The sequence below is a fragment of the Galeopterus variegatus genome, unplaced genomic scaffold (genome assembly GCF_000696425.1).
Source record: "Galeopterus variegatus unplaced genomic scaffold, G_variegatus-3.0.2 Scaffold59, whole genome shotgun sequence".
Classification (NCBI taxonomy): Eukaryota; Metazoa; Chordata; class Mammalia; order Dermoptera; family Cynocephalidae; genus Galeopterus; species Galeopterus variegatus.
Window position 1 is genome coordinate 162,243 of NW_007726170.1, and position 12,255 is coordinate 174,497.

The window sequence follows — 12,255 nt, forward strand, 5'->3', positions numbered from 1 at the left end:
AAAAAAAAAAAAAAAAAAAAAAAAAAAAATGCTGGCCTACCTCAATTATCTAAAATAACAATAGGATGAAGAGTTCATGAAAACTGATGACCCTTTAATAACAACTACTAAAATTTACTGAGTGCTTAGTAGGTACTGGACACTGCTAGACACCTTTCATTTAACCCAATTTAACACTCACAATAACCCAATGAGGTAGGTACAAATATTATTCCCATTTTCAAATGATGGACCTCAGGCTTAAAGAGATTAAGTCACTTGCCCAAGGTCACGAAACTAATGAGTAGTTAGGATCTGAACAGAGATAGGCTGCTTCCAGAAGCATTCCTCTTAACCTATAAGCTTTGCCACAGAAGTTTTTAGTCTGAAACTGCCATCTTACGTGTTATCTATCTCCACAAGTAGAATATGTAAGAAGTGAATAAGTAACTGATAACCATTGCCTGAATTGGGGAAGTTTTTCAAACCATATTTCTCAAAGCTCTCTCTACTAAGAGCCCATTTTTGCAATTAGGGTTTTGGCTAATATTTTGCAGTTGAATTTCTAGCTAAGATTCAGTTTGGAAAAAAAGCTTAAAACCACTGGCCTAGATGTTCAACTAAATCAAAATCTACCACTTTCCTCTGCCTTCAAGACTCTGCAAAGATTCTCTCCTTACACCCCCTTTCATGTCTTTGTGTCTCCACCAAGGCCCTGGCCAAGTCTGTTCTCTCCCGTACCTGCAGCTCAAAGGCCATGTGCTCACTTTTTTTTTTTGGCAGCTGGCTGGTAAGGGGATCCAAACCCTTGACCTTGGTGTTACAACACCATGCTCTAACCAACTGAGCTAACTGGCCAGCCCGTCCCTTAACTTTTGTTCTTGGCCCAGCCCCAGGTTGCCAGGTACAAGGCAGAGATGTGGCTGTTTCCCCTACGATGTGAAACAGCAGTCAAGGACACAGGCCAGAGGCAATTCTGTTCTTGGACTGAAAACAGTGACACCAACTCTTCCTTCCTTCTCCCTCACTCTCCATTTACAGTCAGAGTGCTAATGTACACTTGAAAGTCTTGATGAGTTGACTGGCCTATGAGAAAAGATTCATCATTCAATTTGTGCTAATGGAACTGAAATAAACTCAAATCAAACTCCACAAGGAAAAAAGATAGCTTCTTATTTCTTAATTCATAGATCCAACCTGAATATCTCTTCAGCCTCCTTCTGGTAGTGCAGCAAGAGCTTATCCCAAGTCTGACGTTCTAAAGAAAACCTATAGACTCAAAAAAAAAAAAATATTCAGTTAATTTTTGGTCACCTCGTTCTGAATCACTCAGGGCAACAGTAAGTACATTAAATATATAACCTGGTTATAAAATGCGAATTAAAAGGTAATTAAAGGATTAGAAAGCTCCATTCAGAGGATATTAATTTAATGAAATCAAACATGACTTCTAAAAATCAAATTAATATCCTTATTCCTTAGACTCTATTCTATGAAATTGGCCATCAGTAGAGCGCATAAAAATCTCAACATACAGCCTTCTAACTTCTAGTACTGATGCACTAGTATTGACTCTCTGAACACAATGTTTACTTTTCGTTTTTCCCAGATGGAGAATAAATTTAGATTTGTGCTCATTTTCACTTACTTTGTTATGAGTTCCTTCATCTCAGCCACTGATGATTCCAGAGACAAATCTGATGCTTTTCTGAAATACAGATAGGATTATGAGATTAATCCAAATATCTCAAGAAACAGTTGCTTTTAATATGATGTCTTATGTAATTTTAATGGCAATAAAACATGTTCATAATTTTTATCTTTCAACAAATATTTATTCTTAAACTCTATCTCACTGCTGCACTAGGCAATAGCTTTCTAAGTGTTCTCTTTATGTTCTGTTTCTCTCATCAATTCCAATTCACATCATGGCCAGACTAACCTTTTTAAAAATATTCTTTTAATTTTTTTCCTTGCTTAAAAATTCTGTGACTCTCATGGGCTGGCCAGTTATAGCTCAGTTGGTTAGAGCACGGTGCTGATAACACCAAGTTCCAGGGTTTGATCCCTATACTGGCCAGCCACCAAAAAAAACACACCAATTCTTTGGCTGTCTACTACATACAGAAGAAAAGTCAGAAGTCCTTCACTTGGCACTTCTCTGTGTTCTGGCTCAGCCCAGCTCACCAACTTTGATTCCTACAGTTACCCATTGGCTCAGCTCAGTTGGGTGATTAATTCTAATGGATAATAAGCAAGCACTGAAAACGCCAAAATATTGCAGATATGCTTGGTACTCCACCTGGCAAACACAAATTAGTTGTACCATCATTCATGTTTTTCTACCAAGGTCTATGACACACAGCCTCTACCCTCTCTGGATGAGATGTAGCAGCCTATGCTTAAATATACTGCATTAAAAGAGATGATACGTTGAGCTAAATTACTGTTCACTTCCTGACTAGCAATGTCAATCCTAAGGACTTGTGGAAAAGTAGACCTTTGTGAAGTCAAAATTTGAAGTTAATGATGTAAGCCCAAGTGACATGATTTGCTGCAGGGTGGACGTTAGAGGGTTGGGGATGTTAGCCTCACCCCTGTAGAAGAACTACCAGTTTTGGGGGTGAGATTTTTAAATTTCTGCTAATAATCTTGCTTGCCAAGAGCCAAAGAACATGAATTTCTCTCATCTTGCATGGCTAGCAAAGATCTGAAGAATGCTTTTCCCCTCTTTGTTCTTTGGCTGGTTCCTTCTCACCATTCAGCTCTTACAGGTCTCAGTCCAAAGGCCAAATCATTAGAACACTCTAGTTGCAGTTGCTCACCCCATCAAGTCACTATCATATTTACTGACTTTCTAGATTACCGCTATCTGAAATCATTATTTCCTATGTATTTGTTTGACTATATCCTCTATTACAATGTATGACAAGAGGGAGCCTGTTTGACTCACTTATCACTATATCCCCTGCATCTAAAACAGCTTATACATAAGACACTGGCTAAACATTTGTTGAGTGAATGAACAACTGTCTAATTATAATGAAGTCTTAATTCAACTATAATTTAGGACAGGAGAACTGCTCTTACCCTTTTGAATCTTCAAAACATTTTTGTAGAGTTCCATCACTTTCCAGTCTGTCTGCAAAATCTTTCAATTCTTCAGAAACAGAAGAAGCTAGAGAGAACAAATTTACATGATATAAAATAAAGAGAATATAAATTTTCACAATGAGCTGCTGACAAAGATATAACATGTTTTGGTAGTCTCAACTAAATGGTTCCCTGTGACATTCTAGCCCTCTTACCCACCCCAAAAAGTGGTGTTAAGTATGCAGAAAGATTTTGGTTTTTTTCCTCCGGTAAGTATAGATAAAATGGAAGACAACTCCTCTTTATGACATTTATGATAAATGTTTTTATACTTGACTAGTGAAAAAGCAGTTAAAAAGGTAAATCTGCACTGATATTTTATTCTTTTCAAGAGATTTGAACGCTGGCACTGGAAGGGAAAACATTGCAGAAGTCAGGCAATAGGCAAGAATGTAATGAGAAATATTGGAGGCAAATAAAAAATTATGGGCATAAAGTGAAAACAGGTCTGTGCTAGACTTGGAAGAGTCCACTATTGCATTCAGATGATGAAGGCAGAGAGGAAAGTTTATGTTAAATAGTTACCAAGGTAACCCTGGCATATCTACTCTAATTATGGTGATGGTCAATTCTGAGATGAACAGTTTCAACTGGCAAGTAAGCTTGAGTTCATGCATTTTCTAGGTTTTCTAAGTGGGTAACACTGAGTATTTCTGAGCCTGAGTGATTGTGAGTTACACTACTAGGAAAATAGCTACTTACTAGAAAGTTGAAAATTGATTCCTGGAAAAGAATATTTATAACTTTTATCATAAACAGCTAATTTCTTTACTATATAAAGAGTTCCTACAGGATAGAGTGCAGTGTTGATAACATCAAGGTCAAGAATTCTAATTTTACCTGCCAGCTGCCAGGGAAAAAAAAGAGTTCCTACAAATCAATATAAAAGAACCAATACCCCAATTTTTCAAAATGAACAAAGGATACAGACAATGCACAAAAAATAAAGCACAAATGGCTCTAAAAATATGAAAAAATGCTTATCCTCTTCAAAAGAAGAAACACAGATTAAAACTACAAAATATCTTCTATCACCTATTAAATACTAAGAAAATCTTAAAGTTTGATAAAACTTTGTTGATGAGGATGTGAAAAAACAGGTTCTTACATATTTGCTGGTGAGAGAATAAATTGATACACCCTCTCTAGAAGGCTATTTGGTAATTCCTATCATTTCGTTTGACCTAATTAATTACAATTCTAGGAAGTTATCTTATTTTTACTTGCATATTGCCAAAGGTTTGTGTAAAAAAGGTATTCATTACACTATTCATTGTAATAGCAAAAGACTGGAAACAACTAACAGACCATCAGTTAAGAAGTGGTTAAATCAAATACAGTTCAATTATATAACAGAATATTATGTGGCTACTGAAATGCGAAGGCAGGTCTACATGTGTGATATAGAACAATCTGCAAGATAAATTGTTAGGATAAAAAAAAAAGACAAGGTATAGAACAGTATACAGAGTATGTATTCATATGATTTTAATTAATATTTGGAAAGTAATACATATCTCTGCAAAGATACATCAGAAACTGGTGGCCATAGTTGCCTCTTGGGAAAGGAGCTGAGACTGGGGGTCGGGGTGGAGAGGAGGATTACTTTTCACTTTCATACCTTCTGAGCTTTATAAGCATATATTCTTGAAATCAAAAAAGAAGGAAGTTGGTTTTATGAGGCAGCATCTCCTGTAAATGGGGAATCCTGAAAGTGAGGGTTTGGCTGACCTTAAGACAGGGTCAAAGCTCACTTGTCTATTCTTAGCAACTTACCTTTGGCTCTAAAACTTTCAAGACTGAAGCCCTTAGTGTCCCTCAGGAAAGGTTCAAGTTTCTGAACAGAGAACTAAATAAAGAAAAGCACTTTAAGTATAACAACCAAAATTTTCCTGGCCAGTTCTAAGTTCATGTAACTTCATGTTTAGTATGAAACTAAACATGATTTAATTTTTACATCTAAGACTTTTCATATAAACAAATAGATCGGGAAAAAAAACCCTTTGTTATTCAGACTATACATTTTGATTTGGGTTCAGGAAAAAAATGGTTGTTTAATTCACACAAATGGCTTACCTAAACTTACATAAGCACCAATTAACCATACAATACACATTACAACTTTAAAAAACCCAAAAAACTATACAACGTGAGTCATAAATTGATTTCGCATGTAGTCAGACCTCAAATGTCCATAATAACTTAGATTTCTGGCTAGTCGGTTAGCTTTGGTTAGTGCATTGAGACATAACACCAAGGTAAAAAGGGTTTGGATCCCCATACCGACCAGCTGCTGAACAAAGAAACAAAAAAATAACTTAGATTTTTACCTCTACCCATTTTAAATCCCCATCACTTGCTTCCAGTGGGCAAGAGATACTATATTGGAAATCTCTGTTAACTGCTCAGTTGGCAGCAGCAGCACCAATGGGATTGGTGAAGAGCCCAGTCCAGAGAGAAATCAGCTGCTGGGATTAAATCTGGTTTTTTTTTTTTTTTTTTTTTGTCTTTTTTCGTGACCGGTAACGGATCGCAACCCTTGGTGTCGCGCCCGTACCGCGACCGGCAACGGAATCACAACCCTCGGTGTCACGCCCGCACCGCGCTCAACCAGTGAGCGGACCGGTCTCTATATGGGATCCGAACCCTCGGCAGGAGCGCTGCAGCGCTCCCAAGCGCCGCACTCTACCAAGTGCGCCACCAGGCTGGCCCCTAAATCTGGTTTTTAAATTAATCCTGAACAGTGAAACATCTTTTAATCTTAATCAGTTCATCACACAGTACTGATATCTCTTTGAGACTGTTACAATAACAGTTAAAAACAAAAACAAAACAAACAAAAAATAAAAGCATTTCCCAGTCCCAAGAATCTCACCTGGAAACTGGAAAGCAGGAGAGAGCCAAGTCGCTTGCTTTCTGCTAAGTCGACACTGATGGACCTGCTGAGCTCTAACATAAAATATCACCACACTTAAGGAACTGGATTCTGACAATTAGCAAAGTAAAACCGAAAAATTTCCTCCCTCTTGATGCAATCCAACTCAAGGCAAGAAACAGCCTTCCCTGATTAAAGGGAGAATTCTAATTTCTCCATCTAATTTTTTTAGGATCACTGAGGGATGATGTTGACACATTCATGCATCCAAACTAAAAAAGGTTATAAGAATTTTTCTATGTATTACATTAAAATCTTGTTTTCTTAAACAAGACAGATAAAAATAATTTACTATTTTTTGGATGATTCATATTTACCATTTGAAGAAAGGAAATGCTGACAGTTGAGCATTTTTATATCACAAGCACTACAATGTGCTTTAAGTACATTGTCTTAAGAATCCTCTTAAAAACTCCATTTTACAAATGGGGAAACTGAAGCTCAGAGAAGTGACTTGTTTGAGGCCAGAGATTGGTGGAGCCAGTGTGTCACCCAAGTGTGTCACCAGATCTGTTTTTTCTGCTAATACTATGCAGTCCCTCCATAATGACCTAATAATAATGGTAATAGCTAGCATTTGCTGAACACTTGCTATATAAAAGGTATTTTATTAAATGGTATACACACCTCATTAAACTTTGGGGCAAGTATCTTATAATTCTATTTTGATGACAGATGATGACATTGAGGCACAAACGCTGGGTGATAGGTAACTTGCCGAAAGTCACACAGTGTACGTTATTAGGCTGAACTGGGTGGGCATTTTACATAATTATGTCATTGAATCCTCAAACAACTGCAAAATGTAGATATTGTTTTTTCAATTGTGTCCATTTAAAAATAATTATTATACAGCAAAAGAAGTTTGCTTTGAGAATTACAAGAGGTTGTGTCTTTTTGCCCTCCAGCTTCAGCTAGTTGTGTTTTTAAAGTTCTCTTGTTTCCTCTCTTGATTAATTCTTACTGCTGTTAGTCAAAAAAAAACAGGATACTGTCTGCCTGTAACCAAGGAAACCTGTTAGATGACCCGGAATAACCAGGAAATAATCAATCTTATTACACTGGCGATTTTCTGTTATATAGAATTTTAAGTCTAAATGCTCTGGGATAGAGATGAAGGTAGGGCTAATCTTGGGGAACTACTAATGTTTTCTTGGCACATCTAGGGATTAAGTGCATGGGCATTGTGGCAGCAATTTCCTGATGTGCTAAGTAGCTGTTTTTACCCAGATTTCCTTCTGTATATCAGACTACCTGGAAGTGAGGGAATACCTTAGAAGTAATCAAACAGCTTAACATTTGAGGTCTTACCATGTGCCAAGTACTGTGTTATTTATCAACTCATTTAATCCTCACACAACCCTGTAACATAAGTACTATCTCGACCCCAGTTTATTGATGAGGACCTTAAGGCAAAGGAGGTTAAGTAATCTGCTCAACATCTCATAGCTAGTATGCTCTTCCTGAAATGTGCTAGGACTTTCCACATTATATACTATACTCTGATGCTTACTGAGATACAGTTACTATTATAAATTCATACAAATCATATTAAAATATATCATCCCTAAAAACTAGGTTTTCACTCTAGATATTTTTATGTGCATCTTCTCTCTGATATTTCCAGTGATAAAGGCTAAAATCAGATAACTTATCCAATTCTGTCCCACTTCAGGGAACAAAATTACAGGAAGGAATCTTTAATGCTTCTCATCCTAGCAGAGGTGAGTGCTGAACAATCAGAAATCAGAATTTGTGACAGCTAATAATATGATCTAAATAAGAATAATACTGAACACTTACTAGGTGTTTGACATCAGTACTTATAAACAGAATATCTCCACAAGGTAAGCAGTATTATCTCCATTTTATAGATGAGGAAATTGAGGCTCAAGGAGGTGAAGTGTTTTGCTCAAAGTCGCATAGCTAAAAAGTCGCAAAGTCACGTCTATTCTGCTACACTTTCTGCCATACCTCACTGCCTCTTATTTGAGCTGGAACTTCACTGTCTTGTGTACATAGCACCCCACCTGTGATGCCCTGGTGAATGGGAGGCAGCGACTTCCGCCGGTTTGTTTCTTTCATACTTGCTCGCCGCCAGGATTGCCTCCTGTCTTGATGGGCAGATCTTTCTTGCGGGGACAAATGAAGGCACTTCAATTGAAGTTGTTCCTGATGGTTAAGATCAAAACTTCCCCCTTTTTTAGGGCTAGAGCCAAGGTAAATTGTTTCCTTTGAAATGCCTTTAGTCATCTCCACGGAGGCAGACGATTTAGTAAACACTTCCACAGGGTTGAGACTTGATTCCAATTGATGATCATGAGTCTTAGACATCATTGGTTCCTCTTCTAGCATTTGTTATTAAAAAAAAAAAGTCAAAATACAAAATCAAACCCACCACAACTAAGTATTTCTGCAAAAAGGTAGAAAAAGAAAATATGTGTTTCCAGATCATGTAAACACTGAGGAAGCACCTCTGCAAACACATGAATATGTGACTCAAAATTCACCAGGAGCCAGGAAAGGATTTGATAGCTCAGAAGCCTGAACCCAAGCAAAAGGTACTGAATTTCATTACATTACTTACCTTCTACGATCTCTGATCTAGTCACTGAAGTCATCCTGGGTGGAGAACTCTGAAAATCGGAAAATGAGGTGATCTGTTCTTTACATTTCTGCTCCAGTCTCACAGGAGCTTTACTATCCCAGAAAAGGCCTAGTGCTTTCCAGCCTTTCTGAACTGCCCTTGCCCACCTTACTAGTTTAGTTCAGGCTTCAAATTCTGCTCCACTTCCTACTGCTCCCATCCAACACTCTCCAGTAGTTTTCATACATCCAACATCGCTCCTTTCCAATATATTCTTTAGACAGCTGCAGAGATTTTTCCAAAGTCTATTCAATATCTTTCATAAACTAGTCCTAACCTACCCCTTCCTGCTCTCTCCTACAACTCCTACTCCCTGTACTACTTTTGGATCTTTGCACACATTTGTCCTTGTACCTGTAAAACTTATTCAGCCTTCCCAACCTAGCTCAAATATGAAGCTTTCACACCACTTCTTTTTGGCAGAGTTGGTGGCTATACCCCCCTCGTCTCACTAGCACTGGCTGTAAAATCTGTTTACATGTCTGTCTCCCCAGACATACTGTATTTGCATTCCTGGTGCCTGTCAGGGACAACTGACTGAAAGAGGGCGGGGACATGACCTAGGCATCTCTTCACCTTCCATGCTATCCCCCTCCCTCCAGCAAAATGTGGGGTGCTTAGTAAAGAGAAACGAATACATGCAGAAAGACAACATGAGAAAGGTAATAAGAGGTCGGTCAAGGATCTAAATCCACACAGTCCAGGGCCGGCCCGTGGCTCACTTGGGAGAGTGTGGTGCCGATAACACCAAGGCCAAGGGTTCGGATCCCATATAAGGATGGCCGGTTAGCTCACTTGGGAGAGCGTGGTGCTGACAACACCAAGTCAAGGGTTAAGATCCCCTTACCGGTCATCTTTAAAAAAACAAACAAACAAACAACAACAACAACAAAACCCCACAGTCCTTATGACCGTATCACACAGATTCAAGCCTGGATAGTAACAGCAACAACTGTCATTTGTTAAGCGCTAATTCCATGCCAGGACCTGCGTCATGTAAGCGCTTTACTTGCATCATTATCCCAGTTGATTCTTTCCACAACTTCTTAAGTGCCGTTATTAACTCTACTTTGCAGATAGGGGAACTAAGGTGCAGAGGGGCAAAAAACCTGGCGCAATATTGTTGCACGGCCAGCCTGGACAGAGGTGAAATTCGAATCCAGGCTTGTGACCCCCCGCAGCCCTCGGCCCAGCCTTCAACCACTTTTCTGGAGTCTAGACCGGCCGCTCTGCAAGCAGGCCCCAAGCGGGAGGCGTGACCCGCCCTGGGGTTTCCTTTCACCCAGAAGGAGGTCGCACCGCCCTGGGGCTCCCAGGGCCCGCTGCCGTGGGCAGGGGCAGCGGCCGGTCGGGCTGGATCGAGGGGTCCGAAGCCAGAGACCGGTGCGGGGGTGAGCGGGGCCATATCTGGAAAGAGGTAGGCGACTTTCTGACCTCAGAGCGACGCCCGTCCAGCTCGGAGCCTCCGTCCCTGAAACACAAGGCCACAGGTCAGTCTCTGCGGCCGCAGGTCACCCCCAGACCCCCTGCGTCACTCCCTGGTCCAGATGGGGTGCGCGGCCCGCTGTTTACGGAATCACCGCCACTTCCGAAACTCCCGCCAACCAAGGGCGCATGCGCGGCCTTTGGCCTCTCGGGCATGCGCGCGCAGAACGCCTGCCTTCAAGAAAGCGCATGCGTACCCCGGTGTTTAAAGCTTCTGCCAGACCCGCCCCCCCCCTCCCCCCCGCCGTCCAGGCCCTTCCCGTCCCGACAGCTATGTCACCACCTTCCAAGCCACACCCCGCCCGGGAGAGTCACCTCCCGGGACCGACACGCTGTCCTTGTCCTGTCCCTTGTGCGCTCGACGGGCCCCAGAGCCCATCTAAGATGGGGAACCAGAGACCTAGAGAGATACTTGCCAAAAGAATACAGCGCATCAGAGGGCATCGGAGGGGCCGTGTCCCCGTTGCTAGGCCATGGTACCCTTTATTTCCTTAACTCCAAAAACGTGGGCCGTGACTTTCCCCAGGGTGGACTGGAACTCTGAGCTCAGTTTGCCGTGGCCTATCATACTTTTGCTCTAGGCCTTTTTCTCCCTCTGTGGCCCCTTCAATCCACGGCAAAGTTCAAGAACTCTCTTTCCAGCCTTGTACCAAGCCCCCCCCTCCCCAAATTGCTTGCAGCTCCTCTGCCCACCCTGCATGCTTCTTGTCTCGTTCATTTGCCCAATCCATTCCCTCTGCCTGGGAATCCCTTCCTTGTTTTTCCTAGCGAAATTCTCCAATTTTTTGGGCCGACCCCTGGCGCACTTGGGAGGGTGCGGCGGTGGGAGCGCAGGAGCGCTCCCGCCACGGGTTCGGATCCTATATAGGGATGGCCGGTGCGCTCACTGGCTGAGCGCAGTGCGGCGGTCACAAAAAAGGACAAAAAAAAAAAAAATTCTCCAATTTTAAGCCTCAACTAAGGAATAATTTCTCTCAGAGCCTTCTCTGCAGCACCAGGCTGAAAACCAGATGTCCCTTCACTGCTCCTAGGAGCCCAACCTGTGCCTGCTCCACTATTCCTTCCTGGCTTGGGAGGCTCCAGAGAGCAGGCTGATTCCTTAGCACCCAGTACAGCACTATCAAAATGTCCCCTTGTGGGCCGGCCCATGGCTCACTCGGGAGAGTGTGGTGCTGATAACACCAAGGCCACAGGTTCGGATCCCATATAGGGATGGCTGGTTAGCTCACTGGGTGAGCGTGGTGCTGACAACACCAAGTCAAGGGTTAAGATCCCCTTACCGGTCATCTTTTTTTTTTTTTTTGTCTTTTTTCGTGTCCGGCAACGGATCGCAACCCTCAGTGTCGCACCCGTACCGGACTGGGACCGGCAACGGGATCGCAACCCTCGGTGTTGCGCCCGCACCTCGCTCAGCCAGTGAGCAGGAACTGGTCTGTATGTGGGATCCGAACCTTCGGCGGGAGTGCTGCCGTGCTTCCAAGCGGCGCACTGTAGCAGTGCGCCACCGGGCCGGCCCCTTACCGGTCATCTTTAAAAAAAAAAAAATGTCCCCTTGCATGTGCACTGTGGAGGATTCATAAAGCAATTGTACTTCACAGGGCCTGGTTTTCCAAAGCCTTGCAGTTTCAAATATTGATCTCGCAAAGGACAGGAAGTTTTCCTCAGGCTATAAAGTCTCTGCTGTAAAATAAAGAATTCTAACACAGCAAGGTTGCTGTCTCAAAGACAGACAGGTTACTGATTGAAATGTAAAGATACTGGAAAATTGCTGTAAGAAAGGAACCTCATTTGCTAGATCAAGCTTTTGTTGGTGGATCACTTAATTGCCTTAACGGAATGTCATCTGACTTGTTTCACTGAAAGTTACCAGCCTATATTGTTAAACTATAACCCCACCTATGTTCTCTTCCTGTAACTTCCTGGTCTGGAGAATAAATGCAGGAAGAGAACCCCAATTCGTGGTTAATTTCCTAAGGAAGGGATGGCTCTCACTTGAGGGTTCTGGGGAAGTTAACCACTTCAGGGCTTCTCACTGCTCAGTAGAGATGGGCTTTAA

General features: G+C 41.7%; 1 protein-coding gene across 4 annotated transcripts in view; it reads right to left on the minus strand.

The window, feature by feature from the left end:
- The window catches only part of DSN1 (DSN1, MIS12 kinetochore complex component), a 14,429-nt gene extending 4,146 nt beyond the window's left edge, over window positions 1-10,283 (minus strand). Inside the window, exons 1-8 of one of the 4 annotated variants that reach the window (XM_008575289.1) lie at window positions 10,149-10,283; window positions 8,655-8,703; window positions 8,098-8,415; window positions 6,008-6,081; window positions 4,909-4,981; window positions 3,070-3,157; window positions 1,628-1,687; window positions 1,177-1,248 (exon numbers count right to left, since the gene is read on the minus strand). In XM_008575289.1, coding sequence (XP_008573511.1) covers window positions 1,177-1,248; window positions 1,628-1,687; window positions 3,070-3,157; window positions 4,909-4,981; window positions 6,008-6,081; window positions 8,098-8,415; window positions 8,655-8,688 — 719 coding nt within the window. In that variant the 5' untranslated portion in view covers window positions 8,689-8,703; window positions 10,149-10,283. Of the gene's footprint in view, window positions 1-1,176; window positions 1,256-1,627; window positions 1,688-3,069; window positions 3,158-4,908; window positions 4,982-6,007; window positions 6,082-8,097; window positions 8,455-8,654; window positions 8,704-10,148 lie in introns of those variants that run through there. The other 3 variants (XM_008575313.1, XM_008575304.1, XM_008575296.1) reach the window with 3 other exon arrangements.
- Window positions 10,284-12,255: the final 1,972 nt, after the last annotated feature.